The sequence below is a fragment of the Oncorhynchus gorbuscha genome, linkage group LG02 (assembly GCF_021184085.1).
Source record: "Oncorhynchus gorbuscha isolate QuinsamMale2020 ecotype Even-year linkage group LG02, OgorEven_v1.0, whole genome shotgun sequence".
In the NCBI taxonomy this organism is placed as follows: Eukaryota; Metazoa; Chordata; class Actinopteri; order Salmoniformes; family Salmonidae; genus Oncorhynchus; species Oncorhynchus gorbuscha.
The window spans coordinates 70,624,579-70,650,000 of NC_060174.1; the positions used below are offsets into that span (position 1 = coordinate 70,624,579).

At 46.4% G+C, this 25,422-nt stretch overlaps 1 protein-coding gene across 4 annotated transcripts in view; it reads left to right on the forward strand.

Annotated features, from left to right (window-relative positions):
* The window catches only part of ksr1a (kinase suppressor of ras 1a), a 46,283-nt gene extending 21,338 nt beyond the window's left edge, over positions 1-24,945 (forward strand). The window contains exons 2-20 of one of the 4 annotated variants that reach the window (XM_046319929.1): positions 4,518-4,658; positions 10,053-10,200; positions 10,460-10,955; positions 13,157-13,344; positions 18,613-18,682; positions 18,801-18,884; positions 19,049-19,140; positions 19,483-19,592; positions 19,720-19,882; positions 20,929-20,977; positions 21,077-21,509; positions 21,660-21,856; positions 21,972-22,068; positions 22,187-22,320; positions 22,437-22,568; positions 22,666-22,801; positions 23,467-23,600; positions 23,992-24,000; positions 24,711-24,945. In XM_046319929.1, coding sequence (XP_046175885.1) covers positions 4,518-4,658; positions 10,053-10,200; positions 10,460-10,955; positions 13,157-13,344; positions 18,613-18,682; positions 18,801-18,884; positions 19,049-19,140; positions 19,483-19,592; positions 19,720-19,882; positions 20,929-20,977; positions 21,077-21,509; positions 21,660-21,856; positions 21,972-22,068; positions 22,187-22,320; positions 22,437-22,568; positions 22,666-22,801; positions 23,467-23,600; positions 23,992-23,998 — 2,811 coding nt within the window. In that variant the 3' untranslated portion in view covers positions 23,999-24,000; positions 24,711-24,945. Of the gene's footprint in view, positions 1-4,517; positions 4,659-10,052; positions 10,201-10,459; positions 10,956-13,156; positions 13,345-18,612; positions 18,683-18,800; positions 18,885-19,048; positions 19,141-19,482; positions 19,593-19,719; positions 19,883-20,928; positions 20,978-21,076; positions 21,510-21,659; positions 21,857-21,971; positions 22,069-22,186; positions 22,321-22,436; positions 22,569-22,665; positions 22,802-23,466; positions 24,350-24,710 lie in introns of those variants that run through there. The other 3 variants (XM_046319937.1, XM_046319922.1, XM_046319946.1) reach the window with 3 other exon arrangements.
* Positions 24,946-25,422: the final 477 nt, after the last annotated feature.

Sequence of the window (25,422 nt, forward strand, 5' to 3'; positions counted from 1 at the left end):
ATAAGGAGACACACTATACTGGAGCCCAGCACTGCATGGAGTTGAGAAGGCCAGGCTAGCGCAAACTAATACCACAGTGCTGTGAGTTACTCATCCGGTAGTCACCTGGGAAGGTCGGAACAAGGAGTGGAGCCTGCCTGGTCCTCAATGTTGCTATATTAAAGTACAGCAGTAAATAGTGGTAATGCTCGAGTTTCCGACATCCTCTGGACAACTTCTGAGGTGTTTATATCACAGACCACTATGTTCAGACTGTCATTAACGTGCCACGTGAGCGTCCAGCCTGATCATAGTTTTATTTGGTTTCCGTCTCATCTGTTTTATTTCTCCACTGTCATGTTCCATACATCTCTTGATATCCCCGTGTAAATTTGCACAATCAACATTAGGGCAGTGGTGTCTGGTGTGCTGTTTGGATGGTACCCAGCAGGGCTTGAGATGTTGTGATGTTTATCAGTACATCAGATATCAGGTGAATGGAGCAATGGGGGGGGGCATGAAATCTTAGCAGTCACTAGGTGTGGGGGGGGGTCTGTTTGTGTGTGGTGAAGGATGAGGTTGGCTTGGCATCCCTGAATCTAGATGCCAGTTACTGAGGCTTCACTTATTAAAGTGCTGATTAGCAGATACAGGCGGCTGGGGGGGGGGGTGAAAAGGATGACTGGCTTAATGGCCAGCGGCCCCAATGGTAACATGGCTTGCTGTGCGTCAGCAAGCTGCTGCCCTGGGTGCTGGTGAAAGGGCCGTCTCAGCGGGCGAACCCTCCTCCCCGGTGTCAGCTGTACAGGCCTCGCCTTCTCTCCCCTTAGACTGCCCTGCTCCCTGCGTCATCACCATCCACCACAACACGGAGAGGGGGGGGCATATCCTCTCACCCTTAGCCGCCTGTCTGTGTCCGGCCTGTCTCTCTCTGTCCAGCCTGTCTCTGTGTCCAGTCTCTCTGCAGAGCTGGAAAATGAATGTGGTAGCCAGTGCTCTGTTTGTTTGTAGACGATCATGGTGGAGTGCTTTCACATATTCTGCCATGTAAGCATCCTCACTGTTTTGTTTATTATGTGAACAGCTTATGACGTCTTTTAATATAAAAAAATGGATCCCACAGTCTTGACAGATGAAAGAACAATGTGATACCTGGGTTAGCACCTAGAAAAACAAAAGCTCATGGGCTGACATGTTGATACATGGTCACTGAGGGGGAGGTATGTTTAGTCGGGGGCCAGTCCAGTGATGGCTGTGAGGCTGTCTGCTAGCCTCACTGTGAACTTTGCGTCTTCCAGGACTGTGATGTCACTATGCCCCTGCCTTCAGTGGCTGCAATGTTCCAATGACACTTGGTTGCCATGCCAGCAGTGCAGACACCCTCATGAGAAGGCCAGCTCGCTGTTCCCTTCCATATAATAACAGCTATTTATATCTACTTGACAGCGCTGCTTGCTGGAGGCGAAGCAAAAAAAGAAGAGAGGGAGGGTCAAATAAAATCCAGTCGGATAACTGCCTGCCTGTGTGACAACATATATGGAGGAGAAACGCCACGTTGTAGAATTAATAAATGTGTGTCTGCGTGATTGGAATAATTCATGTTTCAGATTGGCCTCTCCTCACATTATGGGAGAAGGATTGTGTGTGAGTGTGGGTGTGCATAGATGTGTCTGAAACTGCTTAATCTCCCCAGTGTTCTACCACAGTCCAAACATCAAAGACTGTAAAGTCCGCTTAGGGCTGTGGCGGTCATGACATTTTGTCAGCCGGTGATGTGTCAAGCAAATAACTGCCGGCCTCACGGTAATTTACCGTTAATTAACATGAACACGTTTAGCATCTCCTGGCTTCCACGCAGCCTCCAAGCCACTGATGCAGACCTTTTCGAACATCTACATTTTAAAAAGTCTAATAAATCCATGTAGCCTACACCATCACAATAAATCCATGTAGCCTACACCATCACAATAAATCCATGTAGCCTACACCATCACAATAAATCCATGTAGCCTACACCATCACAATAAATCCATGTAGCCTACACCATCACAATAAATCCAAGTAGCCTACACCATCACAATAAATCCAAGTAGCCTACACCATCACAATATATCCATGTAGCCTACACAATCACAATAATTCAATGTATTCTACACCATCACAATAAATCCATGTAGCCTACACCATCACAATAAATCCATGTAGCCTACACCATCACAATAAATCCATGTAGCCTACACCATCACAATAAATCCATGTAGCCTCACACAAATCCATGTAGCCTACACATCACAATAAATCCATGTAGCCTACACCATCACAATAAATCCATGTAGCCTACACCATCACAATAAATCCATGTAGCCTACACCATCACAATAAATCCATCACAATAAATCCATACACCATCACAATAAATCCATGTAACCTATGCCATCACAATAAATCCATGTAGCCTACGCCATCACAATAAATCCATGTAGCCTACGCCATCCCAAATCCATGTAGCCTATCCATGTAGCCTACGCCATCCCAATAAATCCATGTAGCCTCACAATAAATCCACATCACAATAAATCCATGTAGCCTACACCATCACAATAAATCCATGTAGCCTACACCATCACAATAAATCCATGTAGCCTACACCATCACAATAAATCCATGTAGCCTACACCATCACAATAAATCCATGTAGCCTACACCATCACAATAAATCCATGTAGCCTACGCCATCACAATAAATCCATGTAGCCTACGCCATCACAATAAATCCATGTAGCCTACGCCATCACAATAAATCCATGTAGCCTACGCCATCACAATAAATCCATGTAGCCTACGCCATCACAATAAATCCATGTAGCCTACGCCATCACAATAAATCCATGTAGCCTACACCATCACAATAAATCCAATAAATCCTTTAATTATGTTTGACAGTTCTAAAGAAACATGATATGAAGACAATGTAGTCTATTTCAGAAGAACAGAATAGCATACTCTGAGTTATTCTTATGTTAGGTGCTGTTCTGGCTATGCCAAATGGCTGTGGGCTACACTAGTTCATTTTAGCAGACAAGATTTGCTTAGAATATATCATTCACAAGTGATAGGCTAATATTCTCACCCATCAGATTATAATTTTTTTGTTCTTTTTTATTTAACTAGGCAAGTCAGTTAAGAACAAATTCTTATTTACAATGACAGCCTACTCCGGCCAAACCCTAATCCTGACGACACTGGGCCAATTGTGTTCCGCCCTATGGGACTCCCAAGCATGGCCGGTTGTGATACAGCCTGGAATTGAACCAGGGTCTGTAGTGATGCCTCTAGCACTGAGATGCAGTGCCTTAGACCGCTGCGCCACTCGTTAGCCCAATTACATGTTCTTGATTTAATCTGGTCTTTACATATACTAAATAATATGTGTCAAATGTGTTTTGATTTAGAATGGACCATTATCATGCACCTGTCTCAAAACAGGGGCAGGGGGGGGGGGATACATGTCATCTATGCACTTAAATACCGAATGGAGGACGTTTTTCCAGGGAAAAGCTAATGGGAACATCCTCCTTTTAATAGAGGCCATCAACTCTGTTTTCTCATACAATTGCGTAACCTATAGAAATGTTGCAAAACATGAGCTCATGGGGTCTCATGAAGTGTTTGATTGGATTTTCAATTACATTTGCATTGATGTCAGAGTGATTTAGAATGAGAATAGAGTGCTGAGTACCAGGTAGTTAGCAAGTTTGGTAGGCTACTAATGGCCATCAACAGCATCACAGCTTTGAGAAGCCAAGTTACCGTGACTAAACGGTCGTGTGGAATTTGACTGCCGTCATGACTCGTGACCGCTGGTGTGGCAGTAATGCGATCACCATAACAGCCCTAAGCACATTCCCTCGTTGTCTCTTTGGCAGCCATGTTTGTTTTATAGGATTTACATTTTTTTGGCCTTGTCCAATATTTGATAAGTGGCTTTGGATCTGTTAAAACTCCAGCATAGACATACTGTAAACATGGCTTGGCATTGTCAGGGTCTGTCTTATTCTGGCTTTCATTTACCAGTGAATATAGTGTCTATTGTAGGTTTTCGGTTTAGTTAATCAGTTGTTAAATTATTTGCATGTGCAAGGAAATTTTTTATGGAAGTATGACGCACAGAGTAGAATTGAGCAACATATAATCAGAGCGTAAATTAAAATGTATAATTAATGTATCCCTGGTATTTAATGTTTTCTATGTGCTATTTCTGCAAAGAATGAGTGTGCATACCAATTGTGCAGGCCATAATTGCTGTAGCTATGTTCGACTGTCCATTAGGCTCATGGGTCTTTTCAATTCACCTATATTTTCCTGTCACGCTAAACTACACAGTTGACAACAACACAGGGAAGAGTAGTATATATCCTACAGGCCCTGGCTCTGGCCTGCTCCCAGCTAGCTTATCCAGGCTCATCTCATCTCTCTTCTCACTAACCTGCCCCTCCCTCCCTTATCTGTTGTGTGGCCCTTTCTGTTGCCCCCTGCAGGTGAAGCTGATGAAGTACATCTGTAAGCAGCTGCAGTGTAAGCAGAAAGTGCCAGAGACAGAGAGGCCTCAGGCCTTGGACAGTTACCCACGGCTGGGGGACTGGCTGCGCACCATCAACCTGAGACCTGAGCTCATTGAGGTAAGTCCTAGAAGTGTGTGTGTGTGGAAAGTATGTGATTACTGAAAAATCAGAGTTTGCTTCATTTACTATCATCTTAAGATATTACATTTTTAAGTTATATTTATGCTACTTTCCATGATGTGGACAGTATGTGTACACAGAACGCAGCTATTATTTTCTTTCTCAAATGGCACAGATAATTTAAATAGCAGCCAACCGGTGTCACTGTTGATATCCTATGGTCGTGATTCGTTGAAGTTAAGTTGTTGAGCTGTGTTAGTTTTAACAGGACGTGCAACCTCATCTCCTCTCGCTCGCTCTCTCTCGCTCGCTCTCTCTCGCTCTCGCTCTCTCTCTCTCTCAACAACACCACTGTTGGCTGCTGCTTTACTGTATCTGCATGTCTCCCCAGGCGCGCGCATTATGTACTGGCTAGGCTGGGGCCTAGCCAGTACATAATGTGCAGTCTCTCTTTCATGTTGTCTCTCTGATGCTCTCTCTCTCATCTCTCTTACGATGTCTCTCTAATGTTGTCTCTCTGATGCTCTCTCTTACGTTGTCTCATCTCTCTTACGTTGTCTCATCTCTCTTACGTTGTCTCTCTCTCTCGTCTCTCTCATGTTGTCTCTCTGATGCTCTCTCTTACGTTGTCTCATCTCTCTTACGTTGTCTCTCTCTCTCGTCTCTCTCATGTTGTCTCTCTGATGCTCTCTTACGATGTCTCTCATGTTGTCTCTCTGATGCTCTCTCTTACGTTGTCTCATCTCTCTTACGTTGTCTCATGCTCTCCCTCCATCATTTGCTCTATTTTTACTCATTGGCCAGTGGTCTGTCTGTTCCCTGTGAACAAACGGCAAGCAGGATAGGACAGAAATGCAGCCTACAAAATACCAGGGATGCCAGTGGGCTTTTGTGCTTATAGTGGAGCTTTATGATGCCCTCTTCCATCCAACAAGTTCCCTTTACAGTACAACTCCCATCAGTCAGCCATTCAAGCAGTTTTGCTGCTGCATGCTGGGTGCTGTGACCCACTTCAGTGACAGTGTGAACCATAGAATTAGGACTTACAATACTAGGATCTCTATGGTGTGAACCATGAAGGCACAGCTGACCCAGAATCCACCAGTGCTGCATGCCTGCACACTCACTGTTTGGGGGTGTACTCAGCCAAGAAGGGAGCTTGTCTCATTGTATTCATTATGTACATAATATTACATAACCAGCCGATCTGTGGATATTAGGTTGAGAGCTTCTTACAGGTCTGTGTGTATCTTATGGGCTTAATTGCAAGTGATGCAAAAAGCCTCCTTGTGACAGCCCTTCTGCAAGCCTTCCAACTGGGTGAGCCTGCTCCTACAAGCTGCATGTTAACCGGAACGATAGTCAAACATATATGTAAGCAACTGAATGTTTTTTGTTACTCGAAAAGGAAGCTTTCTGGAGTATGTTCTTGACTTAGATACAGTATTTCCAGAAAAATCTTCTCAGCTTGTTGAGGATGGTGAGACAATGGTTTAAGCTCTAAGGTTACAGTGCAGTTCAAGAATAAGAAAATGTTTACCAAGGAGACCAAAGTGAAAAGTAATGATAAAAGTAACACAATAAGAATAACAATAACGAGGCTATATACAGGGGGCACCGGTACCGAGTCAGTGTGCGGGGGCACAGGTCAGTCGAGGCAATCTGTACATGTAGGTGGGGGCAAACTGACTATGCACAGGTAACAAACAAACAGTGTACAAAAGGAGGGAGGGGGGTCAATGTAAATTGTCCGGGGGCGATTTTATGATTTGTTCAGCAGTCTTATGGCTTAGGGGTAGAAGCTGTTGAGGAGCCTTTTGCTCCAAGACTTGGCGCTCCGGTACCGCTTGCCGTGCGGTAACAGAAAAAACAGTCTATATCTTGGGTGACTGGAGTCTCCCAATTGTCTGGAGACAATTTTATGGGGTTTCCTCTGACACCACCTATTAAATAGGTCCTGGATGGCAGGAAGCTTGAACCCAGTGATGTATTGGGCTGTTCGCACTACCCATAACAGGTGGTGATGCAAACGGTCAGGATGCTCTCGATGGTGCAGCTGTAGAACCTTTTGAGGATCTGAGGACCCATGCCAAGTCTTTTCAGTCTCTAAGGGGGAAAAGGTTTTGTCGACTGTCTTGGTATGTTTGGACCATGATAGTTCGTTGGTGATGTGGACACCAAGGAACTTGAAAATCTTGACCCCGCTCCACTACAGTCCCGTCAATGTTAATGGGGGCCTGTTCGGCCCGCCTTTTCCTGTAGTCCACGATCAGCTCCTTAGTCTTTCTCACATTGAGGGAGAGGTTGTTGTCCTGTCACCACACTGCCAATTCTCTGACCTCCTCCCTATAGTCCGTCTCATCATTGTCGGTGATCAGGCCACTTTTGTGTCGTCAACAAACGTAATGATGGTGTTGACGTCGTGTTTGGCCACGCAGTTGTGGGTGAACAGGGAATATAGGAGGGGATTAAGTACACACCCCTGAGGGGCCCCAGTGTTAAGGATCAGCGTGGCAGACATGTTGTTACCTACTCTTACTACCTGGGGGTGGCCCGTCAGGAAGTCCAGGATCCAGTTGCAGAGGGAGGTGTTTAGTCCCAGAGTCCTTAGCCTAGTGATGAGCTTTGTGGGCACTATGGTGTTGAACACTGAGCTGTAGTAAATGAACAGCATTCTCACATAGGTGCTCCTTTTGTCCAGGTGAGAAAGGGCAGTGTGGAGTGTGATTGAGATTGTGTCATCTGTGGATCTGTTGGGGCGGTATGCGAATTGGAGTGGTCTAGGGTGTCCGGGAGGATGCTATTGATGTGAGCCATGACCAGCCTTTCAAAGCACTTCATGGCTACAGACGTGAGTGCCAAGCGGCTATAATCATTTAGGCAGGTTACCTTCACTTCCTTGGGCACAGGGACTATGGTGGTCTGTTTAAAACATAAAGGTATTGCAGACTTGGTCAGGGAGAGGTTGAAAATGTCAGTGAAGACACTTGACAGTTGTTCTGCAAATGCTTTGAAAACACGTCCTGGTAATCCGTCTGGCCCAGTGGCTTTGTGAATGTTGACCTGTTTAAAGGTTTTGTTCACATCGGCTACCGAGAGCGTTATCACACAGTCATCCAGAACAGCTGGTGCACTCGTGCGTGCTTCAGTGTTGCTTGCCTCGAAAGCAAGCATAAAAGGCATTTAGCTCATCTGGTAGGCTCACATCAGTTGGCAGCCCGCATCTGGGTTTCCCTTTGTAGTCCGTAATAGTTTTCTAGCCCTGCCACATCCGACGAGCGTCAGAGCCGGTGTAGATGGATTCAATCTTAATCCTGTATTGACGCTTATCTTGTTTGATGGTTCGTTTGAGGGCATAGTGGAATTTCTTGTAAGCGTCCAGATTAGTCTCCCGCTCCTTGACAGCGGCAGCTCTAGCCTTTAGCTTGATGCGGATGTTGCCTGTAATCCATGGCTTCTGGTTGGCATATGTACGTACAGTCACTGTGGGGATGACGTCATCGATGCACTTATTGATGAAGCCGATGACTAAGGTGGTGTATTCCTCAATTTCATTGGATGAATCCCAGAACATATTTCAGTCTGTGCTAGCAAAACAGTCCTGTAGCGTAGCATCCACATCATCTGACCACTTCCATATTGAGCGAGTCACTGGTACTTCCTGCTTTTGTTTTTGCTTGTAAGCAGGAATGAGGAGGATATAATTACGGTCTGATTTGCCAAATGGAGGTCAGGGGAGAGCTTTGTATGCATCTCTGTGTGTGGAGTAAAAGTGGTCTAGGACTTTATTTCCCTTGTTACACATGTAGAAGAAAAAGAAAAAGAAACGCACACCTATTAAGACGAGGTGCTAGCTAGCGGAGTAGAAACTTGAAAATAAAAGAGAGCCGCACACTCTAGGAGCTCAGATGCAAAAATGTAATACCAACGTTTCGACAGCCAAGCTGTCTTCATCAGGGTATAATCCTTTTTGCACATGTGCCATGCTGGTAGAAATGAGGTGATACGGATTTAAGTTTGCCTGCATTAAAGTCCCCGGCCACTAGGAGCGCCGATTCTGGGTGAGCATTTCCTTCTTTGCTTATGGCCTTATAGAGTTGGTTGAGAGCGGTCTTAGTGCCAGCTTAGTTTTGTGGTGGTAAATAAACGGCTACGAATAATACACATGAGAACTCTCTTGGAAGATCTACGCGTTCTACATCTTAAGATAAGCGGCAGGCTTATAGCCTAGTGCGGGGCGGAAGGTAGCCTTGTGGTTAGAGCGTTAGACTAGTAACCGGAAGGTTGCAAGATCGAATCCCTGAACTGGCAAGGTACAAATCTGTTGTACTGCCCCTGCCCCTAGGCCATCATTGAAAATAAGAATTTGTTCTCAACTGACTTGCCTAGTCAGTATAAAGGTAAAAAATAAATAAAAATAAGGTACTTTACCTCAGGCGAGCAATACCTCGAGACTTCTTTAATATTAGAAATTGCGCGCCAGCTGTTATTGACAAAAAGACTAACACCCCCGTCTTACCAGAGGTAGCGTCTCTGTTCTGCCAGTGCATGGAAAATCCCGCTAGCTCTATGTTGTCCGTATCTTCGTTCAGCCACGTCTCGGTGAAACGTAAGATGTTACAGTTTTTAATGTCCCGTTGGTAGGATAATCTTAATCGTAGGTAATCCATTTTATTGTCCAATGATTGCACATTAGCGAGATGAATGCAGTTTGCTCGCTCGCCTCCGGATTTTCAGAAGGATGCCTGATCTGCAGCCCGTTTTCCGGTGTCTTTTCTTAACGCAAAAGGGCGTGGATCTGGGCCTGTTCCAGTGAAAGCAGGATATCCTTTTCGTCGGACACGCCGGACTTATTAAAGGAAAAAGTTTCTTCCGGTCCGCGCTTTTCTGATGTCCAGAAGTTATTTTTGCTCATAAGAGACTGTAGCAGCAACATAATGTACACAATACGTTTTTTTTTTATAAGCTACGCATAAAAATAACGAAATAGCACAATTGTGCAGCTTGTCTGACCTCTTCTCTGGGTGGGAGGCCCCAGGGGGATTTGGCCAGTCAGTCAGTACTTTCTGGTCTCCGCTCCTTGCCTGGCCTGGCTTGTTCTGGCCTGGCCTGGCCTGGCTTGTACTGACCTGGCCTGGCCTGGCCTGGCCTGCTTTGTGGACATAACTGGAGTTAGACATATGGGCTGGCTGGCTTTGGTTTATGAGAAGGAACAATGATAACCTTTGTGTCTAGCATAGGTGAGTTGGACTCTAGCATACTCGTGTAAGATGTATACAGATTCTATGTTTCTCTGTCACATGTTGTACTGTATGGAGAGTTGTGACTGGATACTGTGTTGACGTACTAATACCCCCCCCCGACCGTGTCTCTTTCTTCTCCTCTCTCCAGGCAGTGCCCTTGAAACTGTCCCTGGATGCCTTGCTGCAGATGCCAGGTTCTCAGGTGCAGGAGACTGTGAGGAGACTGGGCTCCACTTCAGAGGAGTGTGCCAGGCTCACCGCTGCCCTCTCCTGCCTGAAGAGTGCCACTGAATCAGGTGGGTGTCTGTCTGTATCCTGGAGAGTCTGCCTGATCTGCCATGCCAGTCTGGGGTCTCTGTGGGGTTTTACTGACTGTTGGACTCGGCTGTTTCTGCCAGGCTGTTTCTGGTCTATTAGCCCCGTCAGAAGCAACAGGGTGCCACCCTGGGTAAAGTTATATTGTAGGACAGAAGACACTCGGTTGAGGGTTGAGGGGTGGAAGACTGATTGGCGTGTGTTAATGGTCTGTAACCCTGTTCTGTGTCTCCCCTACAGATGGGGAGCTGAGAGAGGATGGGGGACTCTGGTTCTCTGAGCCCACCCGGCGAGACAGTGGCTCTCTGCTGCTGCCTGCCGACCAGCTGATGGGGGGGATGGGGGGTCCGATGCGCCCTCATAGCCCCTCTCCCCTAGCTCGGCCCCCCACCACCCCATCCACTCCCCCCACCCCCTGCACCGCCTGTGCCCAAACCCGGTTCGGCTCCGTGTCTGCAATGCCCGGTCCCGAGGCCCACGGGGCGTACATTTACGCTGACAGCCCCTTCACAGACCCCTTCCCCCTCTCCGCCGCCCATCAGGGGCGACTCTATGGCCACACCTCCACCCCGCCCATCACTCCGCCCTCCAAGAGGCGCCACAGGCTGAAGCCCCCATGCACCCCGCCGCCGCCCTCCCGCAAGGTGATGCACCTCCTGCCCAACATCACCCTGACCCGCAGCAAGAGTCACGAGTCCCAGCTGGGGAACCGCATCGAGGAGCCGCCCACCAACAAGTAGGTCACTTCCTGCCCCCCATGCTTTGTGAGAGTTCCAGTCCATTATGACCTAGAGCAAAGGGTTATGCTGTCTGACAGTGTTGTTGGAGGCACAGAATTTCAACTGATCCAGTCCATTTGACAGTAATCATAGTGGCCCACTCGACAAGAGATTTCTGAAAGATTATTTTGCTTAGCAATGCACGTGAGGTCATCATGACCAGTGTCTGGGCAGTTTTCCACAATGCTCAAAATCTTGGAACCGGTTTGTATATGCGACACACTTCTGTCCTTCCTTATTATGATGTTACAACTGAAGCACAGGGCTTTTCACTCACTCACTCACTCACTCACTCACTCACTCACTCACTCACTCACTCACACACACACACACACACACACACACATCCTGCCCGTTGCTGACTTCATGTGTTCAGTATAAGGCCAGAGCTAATCCCCCACAGATTCCCTGAGATTGAGTAATTTCTAAGGCATGATTCTCAGAGGACAAGACACAGAAACACAGAAACACACACACACTTTTCCCACACAGACATAGATACGCATACAGTACTAACACATATCCATAATATCCTGTTCATTTGTAAATGTACAGTGGCTTGCGAAAGTATTCACCCCCATTTGGCATTTTTCCTATTTTGTTACAACCTGAAATTAAAATAGATTTTTTGGGGGTTGTACCATTTGATATACACAACATGCCTACCACTTTGAAGATAAAATATTTTTTATTGTGACAGAAACAACAAATAAGACAAAATAAACCCCCCAACCCAAAAAAAAAAAAGTAAATACTTTGTAGAGCCACCTTTTGCAGCAATTACAGCTGCAAGTCTCTTGGAGTATGTCTATATAAGCTTGGCACATCTAGCCACTGGGATTTTTGCACATTCTTCAAGGCAAAACTGCTGCAGCTCCTTCAAGTTGGATGGGTTCCGCTGGTGTACAGCAATCTTTAAGTTATAACACAGATTCTCAATTGGATTGAGGTCTGGGCTTTGACTAGGCCATTGCAAAACATTGTTATGCTTCCCCTTAAACCACTCAAGTTTTGCTTTAGCAGTATGCTTAGGGTCATTGTCCTGCTGGAAGGTGAACCTCCATCCCAGTCTCAAAGACTGAAACGGGTTTCCCTCAAGACTTTCTCTGTGTTTAGCGCCAACCGTCATTTCTTCAAATCTGACCAGTTTCACAGTCCCTGCCGATGAAAAACATCCCCACAGCATGATGCTGCCACCACCATGCTTCACTGTAGGGATGGTGTTCTCGGGTGATGAGAGGTGTTGGATTTGCGCCAGACATAGCGTTTTCCTTGATGGCCAAAAAGCTCAATTTTAGTCTCATCTGAACAGAGTACCTTCTTCCATATGTTTGGGGAGTCTCCCACATGCCTTTTGGCGAACACCAAATGTGTTTGCTTCTTTTTTTCTTTAAGCAATGGCTGTTTTTCTGGCCACTGCATATGCACGCACCACTTTTCCGTTATAAATTTTAAAATTCACTTCACCAATTTGGACTATTTTGTGTATGTATGTCTGTTACATAAATTACAGGTTGTAATACAACAAAATAGGAAAAATGCCAAAGGGGGTGAAAATTTTTGCAAGGCACTGTAGCATTAGTGTTGAAAAGCTCAGCCGTAATGAATGGAACCTGACTAGATGGAAGTATTTAAACAGGACTGATAATATAGCTTAATGATACATACATAGACTATATACTTTATATAGAAGTAGACTGTATGACCGCCGACCTATCATGTGAGGACACTGATGAGTGTGACCGGGGGCATAGGGAGGCACAGGCCTTTTCCACTGTGTATAGAGCCCAGAGAGAGCAGGCAGGAAGGCAGTGGGGCTGCCTGTTGCTGGATCAGCACTCTGCATTCCTGACCCAGTGCCAGGCAGAGGACGTTCAGCCCTTTGGCCTGTGCTCTGCTGTGGTGGAGGTTGTGGCTGAGTCTGCCATGTGCCAAGAGCTACTGCTAATGTCTCCCTCCTTCCCCATCTGCCTCGCTCCTCTCCTCTCTGCCACTTGCATAACATGGCTGGTACAGGATAGCCATTAAATGATTGTCTTTGGTGATCTGTATGGTGGCCCATTTGGGAGTAATCCAGTGTTGACTGTGTTGAGATGAGGGTGTGAGGGCAGCAGTGGGCCAATGTACTGACGTCCCAGTGTTTCTTTTTTCCCCTCAGGTGTGCAAAGCAGAATAAGTTGTTCCTCAACGTTCAGATCAATGGGAATGGCTGTGAGGACTCACCCTCCCGTTCCCCCCACCTGTCTACCCGCACTCCCGGGGCTTCAACCCCTGCCCCCGCCACTGCCCCCTACACCCTACCTGGCACCCCTACCCTGATGGAGGAGCATTCATCCCACCTCAAGAGTGAGTTCACACACATGTCTACTTTCCCCACTTAGGCTATATGTAAGGAATCTTCCTTTGAGTAGATTGGTAAGTGCATGGACCCTTTGTCTATGTGTGCTCTTTGTAAAGAAATATAATTATTTTCCAGTAACTGGCTGTAGGGCCACAGTAGCCGTCCCAGTTTGGCTCAGAGGCAGTGTGTGTTTCAGTCGGTAGATTGCTGGGGTTGTTCCATCAGAAGGCTGTGATGTGGGGGAGCGTTCTCTGACCCCATCGCTTGTATAGATGACATTACTCCTCCACTTCATTTCACAGCTTAGAGATAAGTCTAATACTCCCACAAATTTGTGTCTTTGAGAGTGAGTGAGTGAGTGAGTGAGTGAGTGAGTGAGTGAGTGAGTGAGTGAGTGAGTGAGTGAGTGAGTGAGTGAGTGAGTGAGTGAGTGAGTGAGTGAGTGAGTGAGTGAGTGAGTGAGTGAGCGAGTGAGTGAGTGTGTGTGTTGAGCGAGTGAGTGAGTGTGTGTGTTGAGCGAGTGAGTGAGTGTGTGTGTTGAGCGAGTGTGTGTGTGTGTGTGTGTGTGTGTGTGTGTGTGTGTGTGTGTGTGTGTGTGTGTGTGTGTGTGTGTGTGTGTGTGTGTGTGTGTGTAAGTGTGTGTGTGTGTGTGTAAGTGTGTGTAAGTGTGTGTGTGTGTGTGTAAGTGTGTGTAAGTGTGTGTAAGTTTGTGTATTGAGCGAGTGAGTGAGTGTATGTTGAGCGAGTGTGTGTGTGTGCGTTGAGAGAGTGAGTGTGTGTGTTGAGCGAGTGAGTGTGTGTGTTGAGAGAGTGAGTGTGTGTGTTGAGCGAGTGAGTGAGTGAGTGAGTGAGTGAGTGAGTGAGTGAGTGAGTGAGTGAGTGAGTGAGTGAGTGAGTGAGTGTGTGTGTTGATCGAGTGTGTTAGGTGTTGATCGAGTGTGTTAGGTGTTGAGCGAGTGTGTTAGGTGTTGAGCGAGTGTGTTGGGTGTTGACCGAGTGAGTGAGTGTGTGTATGTTGACCGTGTGAGTGTGTCTGTTGACCAAGTGAGTATGTGTGTTGACAGTGTGTGTGTGTGTGTGTGTGTGTGTGTGTGTGTGTGTGTGTGTGTGTGTGTGTGTGTGTGTGTGTGTGTGTGTGTGTGTGTGTGTGTGTGTGTGTGTGTGTGTGTGTGTGTGTGAGTGTAAGTGTGTGTAAGTGTGTGTAAGTGTAAGTGTGTGTAAGTGTGTGTATTGAGCGAGTGAGTGAGTGTATGTTGAGCGAGTGTGTGTGTGTGCGCGAGTGAATGTGTGTGTGTGTTGAGAAAGTGAGTGCGTGTGTTGAGTGAGTGAGTGAGTGAGTGAGTGAGTGTGTGTGTGTGTGTGCCCGCGAGTGTGAGTGAGTGAGTGAGTGAGTGAGTGAGTGAGTGAGTGAGTGAGTGAGTGAGTGAGTGAGTGAGTGAGTGAGTGAGTGAGTGAGTGAGTGTGTGTGTTGTAACGGTTTTGACTTGAGGTTATTATTTATAGGGGTGCCAGGTAGGTTGTGCCTACCAGAGAAAACATTAGTTTCTCCTTTTAGTTTGGGTGGGAATGAGTCCCATCTGGTCCGTCAAGTCTACACCAATACAAAGGACGTATGTAAAAGTCAGGATGGAAATAAACTTTTCATACACCCTTAAAACATTGAAAAGAACTTCAAAAACAATTATATTCTGTTGCGTGGGTTGTATTAGTGTGATGATTACACACATATATAATAATATCACAATGAGTTCTGGTTCCTCCAGAAATGTCCTGTGTGGGCCTAAAAAGAGTCCTGCCCGGTAGAGTTCAGGGAACTCAAGTGACTTCTGTCACGCAATGTTTGTCCGTTCATTCCGTGTAGCATAAACCCAGTATTAATCATACCATCAATAGAACAATAAGTTTACCACAGAACTTTAAAGCGTATCACTCTTAATAAGTCCTCAACTACAACTAACAACATAAATCACAGTATACATCACATCAAAACAAATGAAATACCGTATACAAAAAGGTGGTAGTCAGTCGGTCAGTCAGACAATCCAATGTGTAGATCTCCCGCGGAGAAAGGCCACGAAGAACGGAGTGGTGTAGTCCAGGGACGCAAAGAGTGGATCCGATCCTGGGTAAACTCTATTAGGCAACAAAACACACGTTTAACGGCAACAAAACAACGGAATAGAGTGCTTGGGAACTGAGGGTTGAACACATCCTCAGTCACGTCTCCATCACAACCCCACTTTTGCGCAGCTGATACTGGCTATTTAATTGGGAATTAAAGGGAAAGCGCCCTATTGGAAGGAGCTGCACTGAGACGGTTCAGAAAAATTCAGGGCCGTCACACACCCCTCCCCTGGAAAAAGCCGACCATTGCCCTGGAAGGCACATCTTGGTCGGGGAAACCGAGAAAGGTCTCCTCATCGTGTTCTCTACAAAAATATCCAGGACCTTGCGGCGCTCAATCGCCTCAATTCCTCAGCCGAGGGGTAACAGGCCTTAAGGCGTGAGACATGGACGATGCGCATATCTTCACCTGTGTCCTCTTTCACCACTGGTAGTTCAAAGGGCCCATCTGCTCCACAATCCTATATGGTCCTTGCCATTTAGGAGAGTGAGTGAGTGAATTGTTCAGCTGAGTAAGGATGAGAGCGTGCCACACCCGATCACGAAGCTGGAACTGCATGTCTCGTCTGTTCTTATCATAATTTCTCTTCTGCTTGAGTGAGCCTGGATCATGTTCTTTGAGACAAGAGCTCTCAAGTCATGGAGATGGCCTGTGTGGTCATAGCAAGCAGCGTCTGGAGTAAGCTGCTGGGGCTGTAGCACCATATCCAAGGGTCCTCGGAGAGACGACTTAGGTTCAGCTCTGCAGGTGTGACTCCAGTGGACTCTTGCACAGCAGAATTCAGGGCAAATCGAAACTCATGAAGGTGCTTGTCCCAGTGTTTGTGCTGGGTCCCTACATGGAAGCAATCATTGTCTTCAAGGTTCGATTTACTCTCTCAGTGAGATTGGTTTCGTTGGTAGTCAAACTGCCTGTCCAGGGCACCAGTAATTTCCGTCTTCCACTCTCACTGAGCTCTGTCAGCGTGTGGGTTAGAGTGCTCAGTGAGTTTCTGAATTCCATGGCACTCTGTTGTTGCTCTTCCCTCAGACATTTGAAATTATGGTGGATAAGAGTTTGGAGATGTTGTTGAGTCCGACGAATATCAAGGATGTCACCTTGAAGTTGTAAGACTACAACCTCTGGAGATAAACCAGACAATGGAGGAAGGTTGGGTGTCAGAGGGAGGGCTGCTCAGTACTTCCACACAGATCCATGTCAATAAGTGAGTAATGTGGTTAGACCTCCTGTGGCCTGTGGCTCAGGCCGAGCATTCAGATTCCCAGGGCTCTGGCCCAAAGCAACTCCATTATCTCCATTCACATTATGATTTGTATTGTCAGCTTGATGGTCAGAATGGCCCTGTGTATTCCCATTGACAGGTATGACATGGATGAGCACATTATCTTGGGGTGAATCCATTGTTTTAATTCCAGTATTTGTTTGGTTAGTTCTCAATGTTGAGCTGTCCCATCTGGGGTGCCATTTTTTATGTAACGGTTTTGACTTGAGGTTATTATTTATAGGGGTGCCAGGTAGGTTGTGCCTACCAGAGAAAACATTAGTTTCTCCTTTTAGTTTGGGTGGGAATGAGTCCCATCTGGGGTGCCATTTTTTATGTAACGGTTTTGACTTGAGTTATTATTTATAGTGCCAGGTAGGTTGTGCCTACCAGAGAAAACATTAGTTTCTCCTTTTAGTTTGGGTGGGAATGAGTCCCATCTGGTCCGTCAAGTCTACACCAATACAAAGGACGTATGTAAAAGTCAGGATGGAAATAAACTTTTCATACACCCTTAAAACATTGAAAAGAACTTCAAAACAATTATATTCTGTTGCGTGGGTTGTATTAGCAACAACAATGATTACACACATATATAATAATATCACAATGAGTTCTGGTTCCTCCAGAAATGTCCTGTACCTCGGTGCCTAAAAGAGTCCTGCCCGGTGAGTTCAGGGAACTCAAGTGACTTCTGTCACGTGTTTGTCCGTTCATTCCGTGTAGATAAACCCAGTATTAATCAGTCAATAGAACAATAAGTTTACCACAGAACTTTAAAGTATCACTCTTAATAAGTCCTCAACTACAACTAACAACATAAATCACAGTATACATCACATCAAAACAAATGAAATACCGTATACAAAAAGGTGGTAGTCAGTCGGTCAGTCAGACAATCCAATCCGCCAATAGATCTCCCGTGGAGAAAGGCCACGAAGAACGGAGAGGTGTAGTCCAGGGACGCAAAGAGTGGATCCGATCCTGTGTGTAAACTTGAGCGAGGAACAAAACACACGTTTAACGGCAACAAAACAACGGAATAGAGAAGCTTGGGAACTGAGGGTTGAACACATCCTCAGTCACGATCACAACCCCACTTTTGCGCAGCTGATACTGGCTATTTAATTGGGAATTAAAGGTGCGCCCTATTGGAAGGAGCTGCACTGAGACGGTGAGAAAAATTCAGGGCCGTCACAGTGTGTGTGTGTGTGTGTGTGTGTGTGTGTGTGTGTGTGTGTGTGAGTGTGTGTGTGTGTGTGTGTGTGTGTGTGTGTGTGTGTGTGTGTGTGTGTGTGTGTGTGTGTGTGTGTGTGTGTGTGTGTGGTGTTGTGCGAGTGGTGTTAGGTGTTGAGCGAGTGTGTTAGGTGTTGAGCGAGTGTGTTGGGTGTTGACCGAGTGAGTGAGTGTGTGTATGTTGACCGTGTGAGTGTGTCTGTTGACCAAGTGAGTATGTGTGTTGACAGTGTGTGTGGTGAGTGTGTGTGTGTGTGCTTTTGTGTCAGTATCTCTCCATAATGATTTATGTGTAGGGGATTCACCTACCGAAACAACGTCAATAGGTCTCACTTACATTTGTTCTAACTTGTAAAATAAACAGTAAATGTTCTTCATTGGTTTTGGCACATACTGTAGCAAGTGGTAGGGTTGAAAAATTCTGGGAACTTCCAGGAGTCTTCCAACCAGGATTTCTGAAAATGTTGGGAAGTTTGGGAAAAGAACCAGAATTGAGGAGTTCCCTGAGCACCACTCATTTCATTTTGATACTAGCCTCTAAACTTCATAGAACATTTGCAGTTTTTGCACTAATACTCAATGTTTAGACACATCCTCCTCTGTCAGGTTTACGTTTCACTCCTAGTGTTTGACATCTCTGTCTCTCTCCAGATAACATGGGGTTGCGCCGTGGCTCCCCACAGGCAGTGAGGAGAGACATAGGCCTGGCCGTCACCCACAGGTTGCTGACTACACCTTTAAGCCTCAGACTGCCATGATGAAAATATGAAATATACTTTCAATCTACTATATAGCAAAACACTATTGATGGTTTAAGCAATTGATGATTCTGTGTGCAGGTTTTCCACCAAGTCGTGGCTGTCCCAGACGTGTCAGGTGTGTCAGAAGAACATGATGTTTGGGGTGAAGTGTAAACACTGCAGGTGAGTGAAGTGAGGAGACATGGAGAGGAGGATAGGGGGAGGCTCTCTGAGATGTTCTGGAGTTCGTTTGAGTATCTGTACAATGCAGTAAAATACAACTTCATCCTCTTTTGGTGGTTCGTTTTTCTGTTGCTGTTCTCTCATTGGTTGTTTCCTGTCTGCAGGTTAAAGTGCCATAATAAGTGTACTAAAGAATCTCCCTCCTGCAGAATCTCCTTTCTGCCAAGTAAGCCTTCCACACCACACATTTTCGAAGGTTAGTATTTATTGGGATGACTCCTGTACTGGAGGCAGCTCTGCAGACGGGTCAATAAATCTGATTTTAAACCTAACCTTAACTGCAATGATAACAATAATGCCCACCTCTAACCTTAAATTAAGAACAAAAAAAGCTCAATTTTTTTTTCATAAATCTTTACAATATAGACAATATTGACTTTGCAGCTGGCACATCTAACAGAAAATCGCTTAGTTCTACCTCCAAGACAAGACTCATCTCAATAAACGTCAATCTGCAAAATGTTCATCCATAGTTTATTAAAGGGCCTACATAGATTCAACAAGTATGAGGGTTATGACCCCAATTTCTTCTTTCCAGTCACCAAAATTCGGAGGACTGAGTCTGTGCCGTCTGACATCAACAACCCTGTGGACCGGCCTTTGGAAGCACCGCAGTTTGGCACACTACCAAAGGCCATCACCAAAAAGGTACAACCAATCATACCTGCTTAGATATTACATCACAGCTTTGATGATAATTATGTGCATGATGCTGTTAGGACAGACAAGTGTGTTATTGACTCTGATTAGTGTGTATTTGTTCTCCTTCTCTCAGGATCACCCTCCTGTGCTGAACCAGTTGGACTCCAGCAGTAACCCGTCCTCCACCACCTCCTCCACACCCTCCTCCCCTGCCCCCTTCCAGAACCCTCCCAGTGCCACCCCGCCCCCCAACCCCTCGCCCAAGGTCCACCGGGAAAACCGCTTCCACTTCCCAGGTAGGTCCCTGACTGTCACTCACACCCTTATATGAATACACACAATCACCGCTCTCACACACAAACACACACATGAATATACATACACGCGGCTATATAAACAACCACAGAAGCATGTCCACTGCACACAGTTAAGTCAGCATTCTCCAACTATCCAGGTGCATGCTTGCATCCCTGAGTCACATTTTCTGTTTAGTGAATGCTAGACTTGGAATGGAATGGCCGGGCAGCAGTGGTCGACCTCCCTCTCTCCCCCTCTCTTCATTAATACCACTAACACAGAGGAACTCCTGTGGGTGGGTGGGTGGGTGTGACTAGGGTTGTTTTAATGCCTACTCTAACCCAGAGTCCTTCTCTCCTCTCCATGCTTGTTGGTTCTTCCCTCTCTTTTCCCTAAGCTGCCTGCTACTTTCAGCATAGACAGCAGTTTATCTTCCCTGGTGAGTTTACGGTACAGTCCCAGACACTGTTGGGCGGCGCTCACTCCTGCCCACATCCTCAGCCACAACCAACCCTGTCAGCTCTGTCTATCTCCTGCATGTACTCACGGGTTTAGTGGATTATATGACCAAGTTGTGCATTTGTGAATGCCTTGGAACAATGTGTTTTGCTGTGTGATATTCAGACTGCATTATCTCATGTGGAGATGGGTCTCTGTGCCACCTGCTGGGGAGTTTCAGAATTGCATGTCTTATCATATTGTAGTGGTTGTGGTTGTCAACACATTTTTTTTATTATTATTATATTTTTTTTTACCTTTATTGAACCAGGCAAGTCAGTTAAGAACATATTCTTATTTTCAATGACGTCCTGGGAACAGTGGGTTAACAACAGAACAGTTAACGACAGATTTGTACCTTGTCAGCTCGAGGGTTTGAACTCGCAACCTTCCGGTTACTAGTCCAACGCTCTAACCACTAGGCTACATTGCTAAGGCAAGGGGCCAATATAAGTAGGCAAAGAAACTACATGAGGGATGCAAGTTTGGCTATAAGAGCAAAGAGCAGTTTTATTGCATACTGAATATTTGTATTATTTTCTCCCAGATGTGTCCAGTTCCACTACTTTGCACTCTGAAGCCCTCCAAGACACCGTGTAAGGCTCGCCTGTCTATTTCATGTATCAATAGTGTTTTAATGGTGCAACACTCAGAACACTCTGACATTGTGACTGTGGTTTGACCCGTCCCAACAGTGAGACTGAACCAGCAGATGACATGCACGCTGAACTGGCTGAGGATGACGATGGAGAGGTAGAAACTGTGTGTGTGTGTAAAGTAACTGTAACATATGTGCAGACACATGCCCAAAACCAAAAGCATTGGCCATGCATGAATGTCTTACAGGAGGAAGAGGAGGAGGAGGAGGAGGTTGAACCTGAGATAGACCCAGATCCAGTAGAGGAGGAGGAGGAGGAGGATGATGATGATGAGGAAGATGACGATGGGAGTGGGATGAATGGTGGTTCGGACGGTGAGTGTGATGGTGATGAGTTGGATGACCTGCCCAGTTCACGGAGTGGTCGCTGGAAAGGCCCCATCTCCCGTAAGGCCAGCCAGACCAGCGTCTACCTGCAGGAGTGGGACATTCCCTTCGAACAGCTGGACCTGGGAGAGCTCATTGGGAAGGTGAGAGGGCAATAGAACACGCTGTTTTCACTGGAGAGAACATTTTCAATGATCAAGCTACATATGCATGAAACTTCAGTGTTTTCTATTCAAACCCATTGAATGTCGGTTTCTGAAAGTGTCATTAAATCACTCCCTCCTTCACTCCAGGGCCGTTGGGGAAAGGTGCATAAGGGGCGTTGGCATGGCGAGGTGGCTATCCGGCTGCTGGAGATAGATGGGAACAACCAGGACCACCTGAAGCTGTTTAAGAAGGAGGTGATGAACTACAGACAGACCCGTCACGAGAACGTGGTCCTCTTCATGGGGGCCTGCATGGCCCCGCCCCACCTCGCCATCATCACCAGGTAGGGGGAGGGGTTAACATACATACCAAATTAATTTCTCTTTGGCATATTCAGTCCACCATAGCTGTTGTTTACTTGTTTAGTTCCATTAGTTCATTCAAATGTTTTTCTCCAGTTTCTGTAAAGGGAGGACACTATACTCTGTGGTTCGGGACACCAAAAACACATTGGATATAAACAAGACGAGGCAAATCGCTCAAGAAATTGTAAAGGTGAACTTCTACTCTTGTTCGGTCCTTTCAGATTTGTACAGGTAGATGGGTAATGTTGACAAAAACAGTATGTGTAATATATATTTACTGTATGTCCTTATTACTTTAATCCACACAGGGAATGGGCTACCTGCATGCCAAAGGCATTGTCCACAAGGACTTGAAGTCAAAGAACGTCTTTCATGACACCAATAAAGTGATTATTACAGACTTTGGCCTGTTTGGGATCTCTGGAGTGGTTCAGGAGGGGAGGTATGGACTCTGCATATTGGTTCCTACAGCTATCATCTCAGCTGGTGGATGCTCGGTGGGTCTGTGTTCTCCTAACAGTGGTTTCTTATTGTGTGTGTGTGTGTTTTCTCTCACAGGCGAGACAACGAGCTGAAGCTTCCACATGGCTGGATCTGTTACCTGGCGCCAGAGATCGTACGCAGGATGAGCCCTGGAAACAACGAGGACCGCCTGCCCTTCTCCAACGCTGCAGACGTCTATGCCTTTGGGTACGCTCTCTAGCAGAATAGTTTCTCCTTGAGACTGCTTCACTTTACAGTTAACTGGCTCTGGGGAATGACCATATTGCTGGTTGCCCCCTTTTAGCACCATTTGGTACGAGCTCCAAGCCAGGGACTGGCCTATCATCAACCAGCCTGTGGAGGCTACCATCTGGCAGGTGGGGAGCGGTGAGGGCATCAAGAAGGTCCTGGCAGAGATCAACCTGGGCAAGGAGGTCACGGTGAGTGGAGGGGGGAAGCACTTATGTGAGCGGAGCTGGAGGGGAGCGTGCCCAATTTGACTGGAGCCCGGTGCGAGATTCCCAATGGCTGGAGCGTAGGCCTTCTCGCCCGCCCCAATTTCGTTCCAGTAGCGCTCACTTCACGAGCTCAGGGCACGCCTGGCCCAGCATGCATTTGTAGTCTACTTGTGTGCTGCTATAGCCCCTTGCTTTAGCTACTGTCATGGAGTTAACAAAATATTTTCATAAAGAAACTGATAGAACACACAGGTGCTAAATCAAGGTGACTTACAAAGATGAGGACCAAGAGCAAGAGAGGGAGTGTGGTGATGTAGTGTCCACAACTAAAGAATCATTGTGGAATCTGAAAAGACACGTATCCCGAAAGCATGAGCGGGATTTCCAAACGCTTATCTCCACTCACATGCTCTGGTGCCAGATCACATTGTGGTGTAATCATGCAGAAATCTATGCCCATACTTTTTGGGGGGGAATTGCATCTTTCTTAATCCTAGCAGGGTAAGTGAGGGTATTTGCTCATGCTAATGCTATCTTTTTAAGGGATGACCTTGATAGAGTAGAGAAGAAATTAAAGCTGACTACAGGATACATCTCTACATTGTGTTGGCATGAAGTGATGACGTTAATCCTTCCTGTCTCTGCAGGAAATCCTGTCTGCCTGCTGGGCCTATGACCTGAGGGAGCGGCCCACCTTCACCCAACTGGCAGACATGCTGGAGAAGCTGCCCAAACTCAACCGGAGACTGTCCCACCCTGGACACTTCTGGAAGTCTGCAGAGTACGTATCCTAGAGGTGTAGGACATGCCTGCCCGCCCTGCCATGCACTCTGACCCCTAACTGGGTTCTGACTCATCTGGAATGGACTTGTGTATGAAACAAAGAGGTTCAGCTGAAGGCATGTAAAGGATGGCCCTCAGATTGCTGTGCGGTTTTATGGCCACTGATGTCAAACTGATGGAGACTAGGCAGGGGATGACCGAGTTGACTCTTGGTCGTAGTTTATTGTCATGAGCCACATACCCTCTTGACGGTCCATTACAGATACGTTGACCACTGTAATATGAGTGACTGTGGTTTCTAATGGTGAAGCATTTAGAAATTAACCATTATATGTGACGCTAAGGGAATTTTCTGTTTTATCTTCTGTTTCCCAAACTTTCTCCTCCAGGATGTGACTGTGAGTGCACTTTTCTGTTTAAAAGCATTGTCCCTCCCTTTCCTGGACATTTTCCTGACCTGCTCTGTACCCATACACCTCCCCACCCCTTTCTTCTCATATGTTAGGTGTACAGTACCTGGTCCAGATTTGTCTCTGCACCTTCACTCATCTCCTGCCATCTCTGTCCTGCTCGCGCTCTGTAACTTGCTCATTCGCTACATACTGCACGTCTGTCACTCAAAAGGCTCATGGGTGGAGTCTTCTCTACACATGAACTACTTGTCCAGTAACAGCCCCTACCAGTTTAACAACTCTCTGCTAGTGGAGCTAGCTACTGGTCTTATGTTTGTTTTCAAACAAGCTGTCCTTTGCCAACACTATCAGTAATGATGCCCCAACAAATTGAGCCTGCATAGCATGCCAGTGCTTGAATGGGAAGAGAAGAGCTTACCAGTTTGCATGGTGTTTGCAATGGTCTGTTGGGACACTGCATGGGCTTGTAAATCCTGAAAGAGGTAGTTGTGATGAGAAGGTTCATTTGAGATTCCTGTGGTGCAGAAATCTGGGCCCTTGTTTCATGTTGAAGTATTTACCTGTCTCTTCTACTGCACCGGTCTTCTTCTCAAATCATTCTCTTAATTTTAACCTGTTATTATATTTTCACTAACAGCCTCTAACCTCCATGTTTCATTTGTTCTCTCTCTCTGTTTTCTGTCTTCCTGATATAGGTTGTAGCCGTCACTATGAAACATAAGCAATGCAAAACAAACAAAGCCTGGGTCTGCCTTGCATGCTCCTGAAATCCTTCACTTTTAGGATTGATCAAAGCATTGACTCTGCCTGATACAGACACGGCATCCACTAACCCACAGCCTGATCTTCCATGTCTTTTAAACTGTAGTGTCTGGTTGTGTGGGAGAGAAGGGTGCTGGACTGAGGAGGCCGCGGGTAGTGCTTCGCTACCTCCCTCAACTTTCCTTCCTTCGTCTCAAAACATATTGCCTTCATTTTTTTCTACTGTTGCTTTTTGGACTATCTGAGGGTTGTGAATAACTGGCTTGTGGTGTCTGTTCTGAGACTGACCGGTATGCTCTGGTATGAGCCCGGTAGCTGACGGCTGCTCTGCTGTGCTCTGCTCCATCTGCAGCCTGCCCTGCTCTCCCTCCTCTCTGTGCTGCTGTGATATGGTTCTTCCTACTGGGGGCTCCCAGACGATGCAACCCAGACACTTGCTGGACCAAAACAATGTTTGTAACTCCTATCCTAAATGGACCACTGCATTCACTCCCTCCTCTTTTCTCATTGTGGTCTTGAAGCTTCGGGCTGCTTGAGTGATGTAATCCAACTGCCTCTTGACTCTTACCCTTCAGCTCTCTGCAGTTTTTTGATGACATGCACTGCGACACGGTCACCGTGCTGCGCTCTGTCTGCCTCCTGCAC